Source organism: Meles meles, chromosome 1, assembly GCF_922984935.1.
Source record: "Meles meles chromosome 1, mMelMel3.1 paternal haplotype, whole genome shotgun sequence".
Classification (NCBI taxonomy): domain Eukaryota; kingdom Metazoa; phylum Chordata; class Mammalia; order Carnivora; family Mustelidae; genus Meles; species Meles meles.
The window spans coordinates 173,340,889-173,359,882 of NC_060066.1; the positions used below are offsets into that span (position 1 = coordinate 173,340,889).

An 18,994-nucleotide genomic window follows, 5' to 3' on the forward strand; every position below is an offset into this window, starting at 1 on the left:
GACTCTTGCGATGCAGTATTAAGTATAGCTTTCCCTTGGCAAAGACTTGTTATTATCATTCTTTTATTATCATTCTTTTAACATACAGTGATGCAGATTTAAAAGGAAGAGTGACACAGTACACCGCAGTCTCAGCACGAAGTGTTACAGAACTTTGCAGAGCAATGCCTTCCCGATGCCCAGGCCACACGGGGCATTGCTGGCACGGGCCGTAGGCCCACTCGACCACAGGGAGTCACACCTTACCTGCCAGCCAGGCCAGCAGCTCTCTCAGAGTCAGGAGGACACACAGTTAACTACACAAGTAACACTTGGGTCACCAAATGATAGGTCTAAATTTGGAAGACAGAGGGTTTAAAATTCTGTGCACACATCCAGATGGAGAGGAGGGAAGGAATTACAAGGCAGTCATCAAGTGGTCGTTGTCTCTTATTCTTTTGTGAGAAAACAGTTGAAAAACATGAGGAAAAGATTGGAGTCAGCTAAAAAAAAAAATCCCCCCCCCCCCACCGTGATACACGCTTATGTCCCTTGATTGGACACAGGCTTCCTAGTAATGCAGTGCACGAAGCAAGCGGAGGGGGAGATCTGCCAAGTGCTGCACGTGTGTAGCAGCCTGAGAGGCTGCTGTTAGGAAAGGCCTTCCCTCTGAAACAGCGCAAAGTGAAGCCTAGGTAAGAAAGAGCAAGTGGGTAATTTTCCCAGATTCTCCCCCCTTCCTTTGGTCTTGTTTCTCTATGCTTCTTGAATGAGGTGCCCCTGCGACACACTCATTCCTCTTGAAAGTCCTGATTCAAGTTTAGACAAACTTTCCCCTTGTTTAAGAGACAATTCCATATATGTGGAAATACCCAGTCATCCTGTTATTTAGTAGGCGCTCAAATATTCATGTTGTGCCTTTTTTAGTTTAGCGTTAAATCAAACTGACGTTTTTGAAGAGTTTTACTTTAAACAAAAAACTCACCACCCTCCTAAAAATGCACAAGCAAGTTTGACTTGAAATTCCAACACAGTCAACAAAACCAGTCCTTTTTTTAAAGTTTAGCCCTTCTTGGATGGGTCCCTCTTCACCTGCTTCCATTATACAGGCAGCACCTGCTTTCCTACCACACAGCATCTTGAGAACCTTATCTTGGTCCTAGGCAATTGTCAAGACCCTTGAGTCTCTGGTTCAAACCTCCCATATTCCTAAGGTCCTTGTATGAGGTCCCTGGTCTAAGAGACATACTAATTCAGGCAGCTGCAGACACGGTAGTAACCACCATAATGATTGTTTTAGGCCCAAGATTGCCAGTCTCTTAACAAAACTTTACAGACCCTTTTATTTATGATACATTTTCCCAGTAAATAAGAAATTACTAGGTTATTTGGCCTATCAGTCTTGTCTCAGAGATTTCTATGATGCATTATCAGCCAACCTGAGCTGCTGATCATCACATGAAACTCACTATTTTTACTTTGGATAGTCCAGCCAAAAGCAAACAACTTTATCCTTTGTTATTGGCCTGGCTTTATCTTAGATATATGTGTCATTTCCATTATTTTTGAAATATATAAATTAGCTGCTAAGATTTTTATGGGCCCTTAAGCATCTTAGGATACATATTGGGAATTATTGATCTAGAGGCTTTAGACCTTAACTGATAAAATTAACCAGGCCCCGCCCCCCACCCCACTTTTGGAGCAGACTATAAAACATGTCTAATCTGAGTCCCCATACCACCACACCATGGAGGGGATCTTGTGCAGGTATCCTGGTCCAGATTCCCAGTTTATCCAACAACCCTGGGAGAGCCTGAGTGCCATGCCCTGTGCTGGGCAATAGGACTTCAACAACAAACAAGACTGGTTGCTCACGGACTATTAATGTGAGAAGGTCTATGACAAGATAAGCGTAGAGTATAGTAGGAGGACATAGGAGGGCCTATGAGAGGAAGTGGTATCCGAGCTTAAATCTGGAGGAGGAGCTAAAGTCAAACAAAAAAGTACTCCAGGCAGTGGGAGCAGTGCACTCAAAGACCTTGACCCTGGAGGCTGGGGACAGCAAATTTGTTCCCAGGTTGTGATAAAGCGTGCACAAGCACAGCTGGGCAGGCAAGATCATAAAGGACCTTATAAAACCTGGACTTGATCCTGAGCACAGTGGGAGCCATAGGAAGGTTTTTAGCAGGAGAGTTACATTGTTTTAGAACCATATACTTGCCAGCGATGTGGAGGATAGAATAGACGGGCAAGTTCAGAAGTCGAAGATACCAGTTCTGTAGTAACCAATAAGATTTACTAAATTATATACTTACCCAGCCATACTGAAATGGGAAATTCCATTTCCTTCCCAGAGTTCTTGTTTTTTTTAATGCCCAATACTATTTCATTTTACTTGACATATATTTTTGAGCCCTTATCTATAAGTCTCTCTATCCCTGCACTCTATTTTTGGATGGTAAATCCTAGGACTGGTCTCGGGGTCCTGATCACAATCTAAGTGTTGCCAAGCCAAGCTTCTGCCAAGCTTCTTACCAGATGAACGCTGGGCTAATTTTTAAAAACCACAACGCTAGGTCAACTTAACACCACGCTTAAATTCTAGGTTTGCCAACTCAGCCTCTATGAACCCAGTGTGCTCCCGAGCCCCTCCCACCAGGTGGCCAGTTGCTAATACATTTGCAGTTGCAGAAACATTTGCATATCATCAACATCCGAGCTACCTTTTTAACCTTTCTTTCCTTGACTACTTGTTCTAAGCTTGAGTCCGGGAGTGGAAGTATGTACAGTAATAGAGATAAAAGAGTGAAATAGTGGGAAATGTGGCCTCCTGGGAGAAGCTAGCTTGTACAATCTGTGGATTTTCCGACTCCTTGCAATAATTAGATTGGGAAGCACAGTTTATATACCTTTTCTCAAATTTGTGCTTGCTGAAGCTTCATGTACTTCCCGATTGTGTTCTCTTCCTGTGATGTTGATAGCTTAACTTGTTGAGAGTAGGTATGTATAAGCTTTTTCACACCATGGACCATTCCGGCGATCTGTTTTTAGATGCCAAACACTAAATATGAAGGACTGCAAAGGAAACTAATGATGTTAAACTATAGTTATTAAGATATTTTTAAAATTTTGTGGTTGTGTATATATGTACTTCTTTATTAACTCAAATTAAGGTCTAGTGGTAGTTCTAGAGCCTCTGTGATTCCAAAGTAATTTCAGGTTATTATTTCTAAATACCTGCAACCATTGTAATGTGATACCTGAGTCTCTGTGGTTTCTATTGGTGACAAAGTCGCAGGTGCTGCTCGTAGACTGTCGATTGCGGCCCACAGTCATAGTTGAAGGAAATGCTGCATTTCAGCTAGAAGTTAGTAAGAATAAAGATTGATTTTTTTTCCCATCCAAGTGCACTAAAACCGCTAGATTAGAGGTTGTCTAACTTTTGTCATTTTTTTTTAAGTTTTTATTTGAATTCCAGCTAGTTCACACAGTTTTACTTTGTCATTTTAGGAGCAAAATATGTTTGTTTGCCTGTTCAATTCTAAATTATTTGGGTCTTTTTTTCCTTTTTTTTTTTTTTGTACTGTTTCTTGTGTGCTTTTCATACTTGAATTGTTCTGCAGCCTTGGGACAGCAATAATTAAAGGCTTGAGTGGAAAGAATTCAGCAACTGGTTAGACAACAAAAGCTTGATAATGTTACCTCAAGATACACTGTCACACAGTCGTTGCTGGGGCCCTGCGTCTGTCGGTTCATGACACATATGTCTGTAAACTTCAATAAAATCTGGATCATCTGCATTAAACAATATTGTAATGCTGTCTTGTAACAGGGTCTGCTCAGCTCTGTCGTGATGGTGTTTGTCCGCACCCTCCTCCAAGTCCTTTAGAGCAGTCTCACCATCCCCTTCAATGGGTGCTGACCACAGTCTTTTAGGAAAGCAGGCTGGGGCCCGCCATTTCCATTCCAGAGTTGAGTAGACAGTCTGAGAGAGGAGAGGCACCAGTCAGGGCTCCGAAAGTTATAGGAGGCCTTGGGGAGGAGTGATAAATGCTGAGCCAGGGACAGGCCTCACCTCTAGGCAGGTCTGGGAGGAAGTCCCTGGGTCCATCTAATGGTGATGCCCATTAGGATTTTCTAACCCAGAGATGGGCCCTGTACTAAAAACCAGTTCCTTGCAGCTCTCCGTAATTGTCCACAAACCAAGGCCTCCAGAAACAATGCTGTGCCCCCAAAGGGAACAGAACATTTTCACAAACGTGCGCTGACTTCATTCTAACCACTGTGCTCTGAGGCAAGTGTTCTTGTTCTTGTGAGGACATGAGTTGCAAGAGGCTGTGACTTCACACCTTAAATTAGTATTAATTGGGCAGAGTTGGGATGAAGACCCAGGTCTGTCTGCCAAGCTGAGGTTGGCTGATCTCGTGTCCAGTCTCTCCTAGCCACCACCGGGCCAAGACAAGCCTCAGACTGGAAGACATAGAGGGATAGGCTAATCCGGGGTAGGAGGAACAGTCAAAGAAGGCTTCATGAAGTGAGATTTTTAGTTGGTTCTGGGCACAAAAGATGGATTTAGAAAGGCAGAGGGAGCCCCCAGAAGCTGCTCTAAGCAAGTGACAGGCAACAGTCCAGCATAAAGAAATCCACAAATCAAGAGAAAGACAAACCACCTGTAGAAAAATGAACAACAGATACGAAAAAGCAACATGCCCGGGAGGAAATCCTTATGACCAATATGCAAAAATGGGCAGCACAATACGCGGAGTCAGGCAAGGCTCTCCATTTGAATCTCCCGAGGACCTTGTTAAGATGCAGGTTCTTCCACAGGGCTGCAGTGAGACCCTACTTCTAACCAGCTCTCAGATGACGCAGGTGCTGCCGGTCTGAGGAACACTTTACAGAAGTAAGACTGTGAGTACAGGAGCCAGACCTGTATCCCCGCTCTGCCTCGTTTCAGCTGTGAACCTCGGGCAACTAAATGTCTCTGTGCCTCAGTGTTTTCATCTGTAAAACGGAGATCACGGTCCCCATACCCTGTGGCTGGGAGGACTAAATGAGTTCACATACATACAGCATTTGGTACAGTGAGTGGTGAAAGTGAGTGTTCGGTAATAGTGATTAGTCGTAGCAATAGTAATTACTAGAGGTGTACAAATGAAACCACCGGCACCCGAAGACACCATTCTGTACCCACCAGGTGTCTGAGAATGACGTTTTGAGGCTGGGGAGATGGAAGCTGGAAACTCTCACACGCTGCTAATGGGAGTGCAGAGACGTACGGCCCCCTGGAAGAGCGGCGTGGCCAATGTGCTACAGTCGAGGTGCCCCACCATGTGATTGTGTCTGTGCGTCTGCGTGTCTGTGTGTCTAGAGACAGCAGCAGCTCCTGAAGCATACACGGCATATTTAGGAAACTGGTTGACTCTGGGGAGAGAACGAAAGGAATACAACTGGGGAGAAAAGAGGCCTTTGATTTTACTAAACTTAATAGAAAAAAAAGTCTAAAGCAAAAATGACTAAATCTTTACTAAATCTAAATAACTAAATCTTAACTCTGGAGGGTAGATTCATTATTACTTGTTATGTGATTTTTTTTCCTACTTTTCTGTAATAAGTTTTGGGGCCTTTTTTTTCCCAGGGGAGGAAAGAGGGAAAGAAGGGAGAGGTTAAAGCACAGGGAGGTCCTTTTATTGGGGCACCACTTTCTTCGGGAATGAATGGAAAAGGAGTTTAGAGAGGTAAGTGGGAAAGCCAGAGCTCAGAGAGGTTCGCTCAGAGGTCACACAGCTAGCGGTGGGGGACCCTTTGGACTATAAGCACCCAAGTTCCCACTCCTGCTAGAAGTGTACCGAGGTATGGCTCGAGCAGGCCCCAGCCAAGGCCAAGGGAGGTCAGCAGGGTTGCCTAAGGGAACCCACGGTAGACACCTCTAGTCAATCACAAAACCCTGAATCCTGACCTCAGAACCCTCATTAACCCCACGTCCAGACATCCTCTCGCCATCGATTGCCGTTGGCGGACAAATGAAATCTAGTTAGCATCTTTGGCAGCTGCAGTGGGGGTGTCCTGCCATACACCCCCCCCCCCCCACCCATTCCTCTTCAGAGCAGGCAACCTGGCTTGCCACTGCCAACACTGGCAGCTCTTCGCCCACGACAGGCCAGCGGAGCCGTGGGCTGTACCCCCAGCAATTCTCAGCCAACGACTAGCAAGAGCTGGCAAGCAGACCCCCTCTGTGCCCTCACATTCAGGCGGGGTAACTTGGAGGTGTGCCTTCTCCCTTGTCTCCTTGAACTCCTCGACAGGAGAAAGTTCCATTTGCACCTCATGGGAATGTGCCTAATCACATGCCTATTATGGGGTCCTTCCCTTCCCTGTCCCACTCCCCTCGCTCCCCAGCTGGCATTTCCAGGGAATTAAACCTATTCCCAGTCTGGTCTTATGGTCTGATTAGAGGAGTCCCCAAGTGCCCCCTTCATTTGGCTGAATCCTTTCATTCTATGCGTGAGAGAATTGAGGCTCAGAAAAGGGGAGCAACTTGCCTACACCAGCACCAGTGGCAGGGCCCTGAGAGCCCCTGGTCTCACCACAGATGTGGAGGAAAAAGCAGATCCAAACCCTGCCTCCCCCTCCCTACTATGTGACCTAGGGGCAGTTTCTTCCTGTCTGACGCAGGTTCTTTGTCCCTAATGTGGGCATGAGGATTCCAGCCTTGGAGTGTTCAGTCGCAGGTCAGAGGGCGGAGCGAGGAAGGGCCAGGCAGGAACCTGGGAGGGGACTGCCCACAGGGAGGGTGTGGCCAGGCCAGGCCTCAGTCCTCCCTCCGCCAGGCTGCCCGTGGCAACCTGGCAACCGGGCCAGAACCTGTGCTGAGTTCTCTGCACCGGGCCCCAGGGCCAGGAGCCTGGAGCTGGAAGCAGGCCTGAGACATGAACAAAATCTTCCCCCAGGTAAGAACTGCTTTAAAATGCTCCCCGACCTGGGGAGGCCAACCCTGAGATAAAGAGTGGGCTTAACTGAAGAGGGGAGCAGCTGAGGTGGCCCGGGTCTCCCTTGCTCTGGAGGCTCCCTCCCAGGTTGTAGGGGACCCCACAGGTGAACCAGCCGCACACTTCGAGTGGCGAGCGCTGGAAGGGGGACAGAGGAGCCAGGCGGACAGGAGGCCAGGGGAGGCAGCAGTCAGCATTATAGGAAGGGGCCTTAAGGAAAGCACCTCCAGGGATGAGCCTGAGCAGGTCTGAAGGATGAGTGTTGGCCAAGTGGACAGCTGAGGGAAGGGCACTGTGGGCAGAGGGCGCGCGGTCCAGGCGAAAGTGTGGAATCATGAAGCGGGAGCAATGGGCTTGAGGTGCTCGGCACGCTGGCATGTGTGGGGCCCACGATTCCACACAAGGCTCTCCCTGACCATTCTGAAAACCCCTTCTGGCTGGCTGCCAGAGGCTGGCCCTCGGCCCACCTAAGCCCAGCCCTCACTCTGTTCTCTTGGGCAGGGAGACAGCGATGACAACGCTGCTGGAACCAAAGCCCTCCCCGGAGGGGAAGGTAAAGGACAGAGCTCCCCAGTGGGCTCCCCTGAGGCTGAGTCCCAAGTCCCCCACTGTCCCTCAGACCTCTGCCCCCATGCTGACATCATGTCTTCCGCTCCCAGCTTCCTGGTCACAGGGCTGACGGTCACCTGCTTAAGAGGGCTGTTCTTTCCCTCTCTGCCTTGAGCGCCTGTTTGCGCTGCCTATCACACACCCCGCCCCACATACTGTTTCCACGATGACTGAAAGAGCTCTGCAGCCAATTCCCTGACTCCGTGGGTGACGCGGACTGTTCTCTGTACCTCTGAGGGATAAAGTAGACAGGATCACACACTAAGTTAGCTCCTACAGTGTGCCACTGACTCACCGTGCACCGAGAACGGGTTGCTTTGCCTTTATGCAGTAAAGGAAGAAACACACATTTATTGAGCACCTACTGTATGCCCTGTCTTGGCCCACATTTGTCAATGAGGAAACAGAAACCAGAGGTAGGTAGTAATAATACCAGCGCTAAAGGATCAGCAACCCCCCCCAATCCCCCACCCCGCCCTAGTCTGTGCTTGGCAGTGTATGGCCTCTTTCAGTACCCAGGGCACCTCTGAGAGGGAGGCCTGTTTGGGGACAATAACAGATGAGGCAGCTGAAGCTAAGGGAGTTTGGGGAGCTTGGCCAAACTGGGATCACACACAGCTGGGAGGTGGGAGAGGCGGATGGAATTCAAATTCAGGTTGGGATTCCTCTTGTGGCAAAGCGCCTGTGCCTTCATTCTTCCAGCCGGGCTCCTGCTGGGCGTGGTTGTGGAGCAAATGGCCTCCTTCTCCCATGTGTCCAGGAAGGCTGGCGTGGAAGGGCTCTGAGCCCTGAAGAGTTGTGCCTTTGTGGGGCTGGGCCCCAGCGCTGCCAGTCCTATCTCAGGTCCCGCCCAGGATCCCTCCGCCCATGGCCTGTGCTGCACAAATATTTGAAGAGCAGCTGCTTGAATCCCCGGGCTCCACGCTGTCTCCCTGGTTACCTGAGCTGGCCCTGTGTTCGCTGATGATGACCAGGGAGCCACAGAACAGCCCTGCAGGGGTGGCGGGTTTCAGCTCAGTTCCCCACTCACCCAGCACCAGGCCTTCCCTCCTACACGCTCTCCCTGGAATGCCTTTCCCTGCCCACACCCACGCCCCCTCCCACCCCCACCTGTGCAAATCCCGCCCTTGCTTACCTCACCCCGCCTTCCGGCACTGCACTGCGGCCCCTTGCTCACACTTCGTTGACACTTCAGCCCCTGGGACCAGAGCTGCGGGCGTCCAGGTACAGGTCTGCCCAGCAGGCAAGCAGTGTAGGAAGCTCTGGACAGGGGAGTGGATCAGAGGGAAGGGCCTCGAACTCACCTGAACTGGGTGCCTTCCCGTGTCTCCCGGAGGTCTGGGTCAGAGTGGTCACAAAACACTCACTGAGTGCCCAGTCTCGCAGCTGGACCCTGGGGACACACAGATGCCAAGACCTCGCCTGCCCCTTTCTCTGAGATACCTGCAGACAGCAATGGTGCCCACACTCTCCCTTTCCCCACCCATGCCTTGTCCTCCCAAGTGCAGCAGCAAGCTCCCAGGGTTAGGTAAGGACCGCACTGTGACGGTCCTCTGTCCTCTGCACAGCAGGATGCTTGTAGGTCCTCAATAAAGCTTTCTTTCATGATTTTCGCCAGCAGGCAAAAATTAAAGGTACAAGGTAAGTTAAAGGAGCGGATGTCTCCTCTCATTGTTATTTCCATGGTGCTTACGAAACAGCCAGGCACATAGTCAACACTCAATAAACACTAAGAGTAGCTTTAGAGCACTGACTGTGTGCCAAGCACTGTTCTAACTGGTTACTAGCTTAGCTTAGTCCTCTCAACAAGCCTAAGGGAGATATCATGACCCACCCCGCATCTGCCTGAGGAAACGGGCGTAGAGAAGTCATGTGACTTCTCTGTGGGATCCAGCTGGGAGTCCAGCCAGCATCCTGGCTGGCTCCAGAATGGATGGTCACTTGGCATTGAATCGAGTCCCAGCTCTGCATGAGGTGATCTGGACCTTTTCTTCTCTGAGCCTCAGTTTCCTCATCTATAAAATAAAGGTTTTTGAAAAATAGAAGTAATTGCTACAAAGGGCCTGCTTTATTTTTTCCACAGGCAGCGGCTCACTAAACAGGTGTCTGTTTCTCCTGGCCTCCTGAGGAGAAGTCCTCAAGGGAGGACAGCGGGGCGAGGGCCATGATGCAGAGACCTGGATGCCCACCCCAACTGCTGCTCACCAGCCACTGGCCTGGGCGAGGGACGGGTGCTTGGTGGAGGTGGGCCCACAGGCAGAACCGGGAGCATCATGGAAGTCTCAGGAGCCCCCTCCTCCAGGGAGTCCTTCCTGCTCCCAATCCCGCACGCGGGGAGGTGCACCTGTAGGGCTAGGCAAGGGAGATCTGCCACTGGTTTCCCACCCCACACGCAGGCTGCGGCCCCCTCTGCTGCTCACGCCAGGGCGCCTGCCTCTCAGCCTTCTTGCTGCTCCTGCTGGTCACTCTCGCTGCCCTGATCGCTCTGGTCTCCATCCTGGGACTCCCACCACACACACCAGGTCAGCGTGGTCCAGAGTGGGTGGGCTGGGCTTGCTCAGAGGGGATGCGGAGCACATGAGGAACCCTAATGCTGTGAGCTTCCGCCATGAGACACATACGGGACTCTAAGCTGCTATTTGTACGATGAGTTACTGAGTAGACTCGGCTCTGATGTCTCCTTCCTCAGACACCCTGCCCTGAACCCCAGGCTGAACCTTGTGCCCTGGCCCCCACGGCCCCCACACCTCCTGGGGGTGCCATGCATCTGTGTGTCTGCCTCCACCAGAGGACAGGAACATATCTTGTCCATCCCTGCAGCCCTGCCTCATGGAGCTGATAGTTTGGAGATTAATGGACATTAATCAAAGAAGCCCATTAAGGCGGGGTTAGTGGGGGCTCTGCGAGTCTGGATCCCGGGGCTCTGACCCAGGCTAGGAGTCAAGTGGGCAGCTTGGAAAGGGAAAGGGAGCTGAAGGGCCAAGAAGAAAATGAGGGCAATGGTTAGCGGAGAGGGAGGCAGGAAAAGCCTCCCGGGCACAGGGAATGCCAGATGCAGAATCCTGAGGGTGGGAAGAAACGTGAGGAGAAGAAGACACAGGAGGCCGGGGGGCTCCAAGGGCCAGAGCAGTGGACAAGGCGGGTGCCCTGTGCCAGGGAGGGGTCACCATCCAGAGTGCCATGGGCAGAGGCTCCAGCTGGGCGTGGGCTGTCATTTCTGAGAGATGACTCTGTAGCCAAGTTGGGGGGGTAGAAAGGGACAAGTGGGGACAAGGGGTAAAATCCACAGTACTCTACCCCCGCCCCAGGCAAGAACATGGGCACCGAGTAGAAGTGCACACGTGAGGAGTTGCCCTCATGGGCCCCGTGTACATGCACATGTGTCTGTGTGTCAGTGTATGTGCACGTCTATCCGTGTGCATGTGTGTATGCACGTACCTGTCTAAGAGTGTGTCTGTGTGCACGTGTGTGAAGTCTGTGTGTGTGCACGCATGTCAGTGTGTGTATGTGTGTGCCACAGTGGGAATGTCTCTGAGACTCAGTCCCTCTCCTGCTGGCTGAGGCTGCCCCTGGAGGTGAGAGGCGGGTGTTGGGTGCCCAAACACACATGCGCAGACGGAGCCCGTCTCCAGGCGGCAGGCATGTGTATACACGCCCACGCACAGCCATGGGCCCGGGGTGACCTCCCGCTGCGTCTGCCACTTTCTCTCCTTTAATTCTGCAGAGTGGCCCTGGGTGGGTTACCTCCTGTGGGAAGGAAGGGAAGACTCTTCAGCTGCCCAGCGTTCCTGGACACTGGGGGGCCGGCCCCAGCCTCAGGGAGGAGCGGGAACAGCGGGCCTGAGCTGTTAGCCGTGTGACTGGGCCTTGCACCTTCTTGAGCCTTGGTTTTCTCATCTATAAAACGGGGCTAAGGATGACACCTCCCAGAACTATTTGAGGAAACGAGAGACTACAACTATCAAAGTGCTCTACAGCCCGTAGTTGTGCCCAGATGTCAGGGATTGTGGCATAATGGTCCCCAGCCAGCCCAAGACATTGCTTCTGACAGCCTGACCCAGCACCCGGAGCTCCACCATTAAAACCACTTCACTGACTAGAGCCCCATCCTCAGGAGCTTCTGTGAGGCTGGCAATCAGCTCTCAGTAAAGGAGAGAACCGTGAGTTAGCCTGCACATTCTGTGTTCTAGGTTTGGTCACACAAAAGCTTGTATGTAATCTCCCCAGCAGTCCTATGGGGTGTGTGCTCTCGTCCCCACCGTACAAACAAGGAATGTGAGGCTCAGAGAGGTCAAGTCATCTGCCCAAGGTCACACAGCTGGCAAATGGCAGTGGGAGCTTCGACCTCACCTCTGTCACCACCCAGCCCAGCATCCTCCTGGCTACCCCAGTCCCTCAGGACAGCTCAGTGTGGAGATGAGTCAGGGGAACTTGTGATGCCCTTGTGCGCACCACTCTTGCCCCTCTGGGGTCTCCCCCTGCCAACTCAGGGGCCCAGACCTGTGTGACGCTGACGAACAGGACGGGCTTCTTGTGCCATGACCGGAGGAGCTGCATCCCCGCCAGCAGGGTCTGTGATGGCATCCGCACCTGTGCCCACGGCGAGGATGAGGATGAGGCCATGTGCCGTGAGTACCTACACAGTCCTCCCCTGCCCCAAGTGGACCCCTCCAGGGCCCGTTCTGGGTTGCCCCCACGCCAGTTCTCCTTGACCTGGGGGCCTCTGTGCCTGGCAGCGGTGTCTCTGGGATTATTTCCTGAACAGACGATGAAACCAGTGAATGAATGAATGAGTGACAAGTGAATGAATGAATGAGTGAATGAATGGATCCCAGACCTTAGAGTCCTGACAGGGCCCAGGAGAGAAAAGCCATGGCTACATGGACGAGGCAGTTTCCATGTAGAAAGGAGAGAGTCTGGGGGGTTGGAGCGCGTGTGGTGGGGAAGTGGATGGGGGAAGTCACTGCATCAAGGACCTTTTAGACTAGAAGAGATGTTAAAGTTCATCTAGTCCATGCCAGAGCTCATGCCCAAATCCTCTCACACACCCAACAGAGGCCACCTAGCCTCTGCTTCCATACTCCAGCGATGGGGGGCTCACTATAGCCCGAGGCAGCTGCTCCCCTCCTTCATCATGCGGTTTCCATGGGAATGTCTCCCTTGGACTGAATTTAGAGCTGTCGCCTGTAGAATCCTTGATTGGTCCCAACTCTCTTCCCTCATCTGAACCACATTTGAATCCACCTCCCATGATGGGGGCACTGCATGGATTTGAAGATTGCTTTCTTGCCCACCGTGAGGTTCCTCCTCCCAGAGCCACACTCCGCACTCCTACAGTCATCCCCACTCAAGGCTGGTTTTTTCCACTCCACCAGCACACCACAGGACACACACCAGCTGCCCTGGTCCCCTCCTCAGTCTGGCTCCAGAAGCATCCATCACACTTCTGGCCAGCCCTGGCTAGTTCAAAGAACAAAGGCTTTTCCCCTCCCAAAGGCCTCTCGCCATGTAGCCTGAGTTCATGTTCATTTTTGGTAGCCCCTTCACACCACTGCCTAACGCAGAGCCCACCTTCAAGGACAGTGCTCTGACTCCCTCTCTCACAAAGTTTGTGAAGTCACGTCCTCTGCATTCTGGTCCCTGAGTGCAAGACTTCACATTTGTTCTTGTTTCGTTCCTGTTGGGAGGAGGTTTCCTGGAGGTGAAGGAACTTGAGCCTGCCCTTGACAGTGGAGTGGTTTTGTAGAGGTATCAGAAAGACACTTCTGGAGGAAGGAATAGTGCAAGCAGTGGTGTGAAGTGGGCGTGCCCTGGAGCTAAGCCAGGAATGAACGAGAGAGATGCCACTCTCTGGCCATCTTGTGCTGACAGGGAAAGAATCCTCCTCTCCCCTTGATTTGACCTCCTCCCCAGGAAACCTTCTCCTGAGCCCTTCTCCTTGTGAGCCAGGGTTTGGTGGGAGGTCGGGGGGCAGGACAGTCCATCTCCAGAGAGATGTCTGAAGGCCAGGCATGAACCTCTCCCTGCTTCATCTGTCCCCATGCAGGGGATATGCCCCAGAGCCTCCCCAGCTTCCTCGTGGCCCGCTGTGGAGACCCATCTTTCTGGATCTACTCAGACCAAAAGTGTGATGGGACCAACAACTGTGGGGACTGCTCCGATGAACTGAGCCCAGGTAGGGGTCTGGGCACAGGCTCGGCTGGGGCAGGGAGCTAGACAGTGGCCAAAGGGCAGAGTTTGACCAGAGAATCTCAGTGGTTCCCCTGCCTCCCCTTCTTGCATACTGTGAAGAAGGTTTCCACCCCTGCTTGAATGCCTCCAGTGGTGGAGTGCTCACTACCACTCCAAGTGGCTCCTTCTGGACGCCTATTCTTCCATGGTGGGACACCTACCTTCAAGGGCACAGATGAGGAAAGCGAGGCCCAGAGGGTACTGCAAGGAGCACATACAAGGCCGAACTGGGATTTCAGCATGAGTTTCCCTCCTCTCCTCTGCACCCCTCAGTCACCCTGTAAGGAAAGCAGGGCAGGAATCACTGGTCCCAAACTTGTATGTAGGAAAACTGAGGCCAGACTTCACAGAAGAAGGGATAGGAAAGGAGCAGGGATGTAAACCCAGGTCTCCTGGCTCCAAGTCTGGAGCTCTTTCACTGCCCCCAACTTTCTTCCCGATTTCTTCACCATTGTTCAAGCAACAAACGGGTGCCAAGTCCTGGAAAGGGCTGGCTGTGCCTGGTGCCAGCTTCTGGTGGGCGATAGTCAGGAGTCAAACCCATGTCCTACCTGCAGGACTAACATCATGCAGAGGCCAAAAGGACATGCTGAGGAACTAGGGAGGGGTTCTTTGGGGGGAGGGGTGCAAGTAAGAATCAAGGAAGGCTTTTCAGAAGAGGCGGTATTCAAGCCGGCCTTAGAGAGTGGGGCTCTGGGGAGCCAGGTGTGCCCCGGGCCAAAGCAGCTGCTCTTCTGCTGTGCCCACAGTGACGACATGCCCACCCTGTGGCCCGGGCTGGTGGCGCTGCACCTCGACTGTCTTCGGGTACTGTGGCTGCATCCCCAGGAGCCTCTGTCGTGACCACACCCAGCACTGCTCCGACTGGTCTGATGAGTACTCCTGTCCTGGACCCTGAGGGGGCCCCCAGGCCGGAGGGGAAGCCGGTTGGAAAGGCACTGATAGGCCTTCACAGGAGCATCGAATGCAAGAACACGAGGGCGCGAAGGAGGCTTCAAGGTCATCAAGGGAATCGCGTACCATTGTCTCTGAATAAGAGTTGCCTCTCCTTGCTTTCAAGTTGTTTAGCCTCTCCTTGAATGCCTCCAGGGACAGGGGCTCACTACCAGGTCAGACCGCTCCTGACCAAGATGAAGGGGATCCACTTTCCTGATTTTAGGCATGTCTTTGGGGCCACACAGAACAAATCTGTTCTCTGCCCCAAGATGGGCTGGCAGATCCTGATTCTATCACCCTTTAGAAAAAAGATAAAACCAAGCCAAGAAGTTCAGATCTCATGGATGCCACATATATGTGAAGTGGATGCCACTTTCTGCCCCCTTGGAGACCCGAGACAGATATTGCTGGGCTCACGTGCAGCCTTAGCATTTTCCTCCACTCAGTGATCCTAGCAGGGCCCGCTGGCTGATCACGGGAGATGGCACGCGAGGCGGGGTACTGGCTATCCTACCCTTGGAAGCCATTCCAAGGGGCTGGAGAATAGGAGGTCAGGAGAAAGAGCAGATTGAGGTGCTCCTCACCGCCCTTCTGTCTATCCCATTCTGCACCCTGCCACCGGTGACCATTTGCCCAACCCAACAACCCAGCTCTCCTGAGGAAGGGATTGCATTTTGGTCCTGGAAGCTGAGTAAATGAGCAGTTTCTCCGATACTTTCCGGTTTCACAACAGCCAGACAGACAAGGATGGGTATCCCCGTTAAACAGGTGAGGAAACTGAGGCCTGGAGGAAAATCATTGCCCAGGTCATCCAGCAAAGTCAGTGCCAGAACTGGAACCCAAGCACGGTCTCTGGTGTCCCAGCTCTGAAGCCTTTTCTGCTCGTAATGGGATTATACCTTGGCCAGGGACAGAATCTCCTTGGGGTACTTTAAAAGGTAATTTGGTGGGCAGCTGGGTGGGTTGAGCGTTTGACTCCTGGTTTCAACTCTGGTTTCAATCTCAGGGTTGTGAGATTGAGCCCAGCATTGGGCTCTGCGCTGAGTGTGGGTTCTGCTTGGGATTCTCTCTCTCCCTCTGTCCCTACCCCTGCCAAATAAATGAATCTTAAATAAATAAACAGGTAAAATAAAAAGATAACAAATTTTTAAAATCTTAAAAAAATAAAAATAAACAATTTGAAGGTCAGAATATGGTCCATCCCTATTCCAAAAGAGAGACTTGCAATTTGGAATCTGGCCAACAGGAGAGTTTCTGATGAGGAAGACAGATATATCCTCACTGGAAATTAAGAAAATTGGTTTTATAAAGCAGTCTTTGGTGAGTTTTGAACTGAACATGATCGTCTGAGAGACTGTTAAGCTCCAGTCCATTTTCTCACAGAGCAGCCTCCAGGCACCTGCTGTGGGCCAAGGCCATTCCAGGCACCCAGGAGCAGAAAGACCTGATCCCAGCACCTGAGGAGCCCAAGGTCTCATGGAGGGGACCCCTCATGCATAGGAGATGGGTGAGGCAGCAGGAAAGGCTGGACTGAGGCCACCAAGGAGGTGCCTTTGGGGAGTGAGGACACCATCCTGTCTCTGAGCCTGATGACCTGAGGACCCACTCCTGGGACAAGGTGACTCAGGGATCCTGGCTGAGGAGCAGTCCCCCTTGTCTGAGCTTCCCTCCAACCACAGCCTAAGTGAGGCACTTGGGGCTCGCTGGGGACACTGTCAGTTCTGATGCCTTGGGCTGGCTCTGGAGAGGAGGAGAATTTCTAGGGGGGGATGGGGAGGGGAAGGGCACTCCCCACTGAGGGGCCAATGTGAGTGCAGATCTGGAGCTGAGGGTGGGACCAGTAGAGCTGAACCCAGGAATGCATAGCAGGTCCGATTGGCCAAAGCACCATCTGGGGGTAGGAGACAGTAGGAGATGAGGTGACGAGGTGAACCGGGATGTGATCCTTCAGGGCACAGCCCGACACACTCCCTCCTAAGGGCAGTGGGTGTCATCAGGGGCAATAAGCCAGGAAACACCCTGGACCTACAATGACCTTTAATTACACTGGTCCAAGAAAGAGACGCCGGCACCCAGACCAAGTGGGCACAGGGGGTGGTCAAGGGTTACTTACTGGTGGAACACAGGGACCTCAGGGAGCAGGGGAGGGGAGGGAACAGGGGGAGGGGGAGGAGTCCAGACCTGAGAAGGAGCACCAGTCCTCCCGCCCTGGGTGCACCTTCTCCAACAGGATGTCGGTCTCCAGGGGAAGAGAGGGCTGAGCTGGTCCCCGGGGAACCAGAAAAAGTCCAGAGGCTCGTTCCAGCACTCAGAATGCGTTCCCCATGCCGTGTTCTAGCTGTTGGAAACAAGGCTGCTGGGAGGGGGCTACAGGAATACGTGCCCGTGTGCACATGCTGGTCAGCCTCAGTGGTTTGGGCAGCCGGAGAGCACCCAGTTCCCACCAGGAGAACGCATCCTGCCAGTGCCTCGGATGGGCCCTGCCGGGGATGGGCGGCTGGCCCCGCTGGCCCTCCAGTCCTGGGCTTCTTCAGTGGCCTTTTTCAGCAAAGTGCCGAGGCACCGGCACCACGGGCTGCCCCATCATTTTACCCGCCGCTCCTAACCAAACCCACCCACCAACCTTTAGGGGTTAAGAAGCTTCGTTTCACAGGACGAGATGCAAGCTGGGGCACACTGGTCCCAGTCCACTCCGTGTGTCCGGAGCAGAGCAGGACCTAAAGCCAGGTTCCCAGGTGCACAGAGCTGGCCCCTGCGGAGTGTTTACTGGGAACCAGGCACTGTGCTCTTTAAGAGCTTCACCTCCCATTCTCCCAACAGTGCCCTGAGGGAGCTACTATTTGCACACAGGCCCAGAGGCCAGCACCTCCACGGCTGGGGGTGGAGCCAGGCATCTGGGGGCTCAGCAGCAGCAGTCCGCTGTCCAAAGCTCCGTTTCGGGAGGTCTGGGAAGCTTCTGGTGGTGGTGGTGCTGCCCGTGCAGGGCCATGATGGAGCCCAGTGGGAAGCCAACCCAGGGCAGGCCAGGCCGAGGAGTGCAGGGAGGGCACCGGGTGGCCGAGGGAACGTGAATCGGTACCCCTGGGTGAGGAAGAACCTCTGAGGTTGGGTTGCAGGGAGTGAACTTGACTCTGCACGCTATGTGATGCTGGCAGAAGTCTTCAGCAGGAGGAACACGTGTGAGTCTTCCCTTCTGAGGAGGGGCTGCAATAAAGGCTCTCTTCCCAGCCTCAGGAAGAATGATGTCATCAGCAAACTATCTTTCGTCCTTATTGAGAAGAAAGATCCAGAATGTGAACACTACTTGGAAAACTTAAAGCTTTAAGCAGAAGAAAGAGGAGTGCTGGGCACTGTGCCAGGGGCTTTAATGAGTATTAAAAGGAGGTAATTAGTCAGCAATATTGCCAACATATATGTGCCTTGTCTCGTGTGTGTGCGCGTGTGTGTGTGTGTGTGTGTGTGCCTTGTCTCCTGTATCTCATTTTCCCTAACACACACAAGCATCCCAGGCACCGGTCTGGTTAGTCACACTTGACAGAGGCACACAGAGACGAAGTTGCTTGCTTGAGATCACAGAGCCAGGATCAAACCCGGATAGGTCCAAATCCGGAGGCTGCCACACCACTTCCTTGATGTCTGGCTCTTTCTCAGCCAGCAGTCCCTGAAAGAGAAAGCTAGAACCCAGGCCAGGGGGCAGCAGCCTGTAAATGGGAGGTAGCCAGCGCTGGCAGAGTGGCGTTTGCTCTTTTCTTGTTTATTGGTTCTTCTTTTCAGAAAGAAGCAGGTACCACAGCAACCTGCTGAACAATGTTCCATAAGCCGGATCCAGAAAGACACAGAGATCAGGGCAGCCAGCCAGGCCCTTCCCCCGGTTCGCATCAGCAGAGGGGCGGGGGGCCTGCTTGGGGAACCCAGGCAGTCAGCGTCAATATTTGCCATCTCCCAACTTCCCTGGCCCCCCTCAGGCTCTGAGATCAATACTCTGAGAACAACAGGTTCTTTGCTGTGCAAACACGCAGGGATAGATGAATGGAATTTAAAAAGGCTCAGCCTTCGCCCCAGGGTTTGGACTAGAAATCTGGTCTGGATTAACCCTCTGAGGTCACTGTTTGCTTAGGACTCTCCGTTCATCCTTAGACTCACCGAACCTCAGATGTTGGAACCAGGGAGAAACCCATAGCCCAGCCAGGCTTTTGACAAGAGGACGCCAGCACCCCCTCGAAGTGGCACCGTCTGGTGCCACTGGG

At 52.6% G+C, this 18,994-nt stretch overlaps 1 protein-coding gene and 1 long non-coding RNA gene across 8 annotated transcripts; both read left to right on the forward strand.

The window, feature by feature from the left end:
- The first annotated feature begins 6,840 nt into the window (after window positions 1-6,840).
- Window positions 6,841-15,049, forward strand: LDLRAD1 (low density lipoprotein receptor class A domain containing 1). 7 transcript variants are annotated; one of them, XM_046002994.1, is made up of 6 exons: window positions 6,841-6,932; window positions 7,473-7,524; window positions 9,977-10,102; window positions 12,071-12,208; window positions 13,627-13,755; window positions 14,561-15,049. In XM_046002994.1, exons 1-6 carry the CDS (start codon window positions 6,912-6,914, stop codon window positions 14,707-14,709), a joined length of 615 nt encoding a protein of 204 aa, XP_045858950.1. In that variant the 5' UTR covers window positions 6,841-6,911; the 3' UTR covers window positions 14,710-15,049. The 7 variants fall into 7 exon arrangements, with proteins under 7 accessions (XP_045858950.1, XP_045859277.1, XP_045859198.1 ...); XM_046003321.1 differs by having other exon boundaries at window positions 12,102-12,208; window positions 14,561-14,694; XM_046003163.1 differs by lacking the exon at window positions 7,473-7,524 and adding an exon at window positions 9,664-9,824 and having other exon boundaries at window positions 6,846-6,932; window positions 12,102-12,208.
- Window positions 15,050-16,204: 1,155 nt separating this feature from the next.
- Window positions 16,205-18,994, forward strand: LOC123938196. The gene is made up of 3 exons (XR_006817687.1): window positions 16,205-16,365; window positions 17,976-18,131; window positions 18,885-18,994. It is a non-coding gene; the product is annotated as an uncharacterized LOC123938196 (long non-coding RNA).

What these genes read in the sequence shown, in the direction of transcription:
- LDLRAD1 (XM_046002814.1), top strand. Translation starts at nt 9,762, where the DNA reads ATGCCCACCCCAACTGCTGCTCACCAGCCACTGGCCTGGGCGAGGGAC. An exon ending in ACTCCCACCACACACACCAG is followed by an intron (nt 10,103 to 12,101) that starts GTCAGCGTGGTC and finishes GCTGACGAACAG; the next exon opens with GACGGGCTTCTTGTGCCATG. An exon ending in TGAGGATGAGGCCATGTGCC is followed by an intron (nt 12,209 to 13,626) that starts GTGAGTACCTAC and finishes GTCCCCATGCAG; the next exon opens with GGGATATGCCCCAGAGCCTC.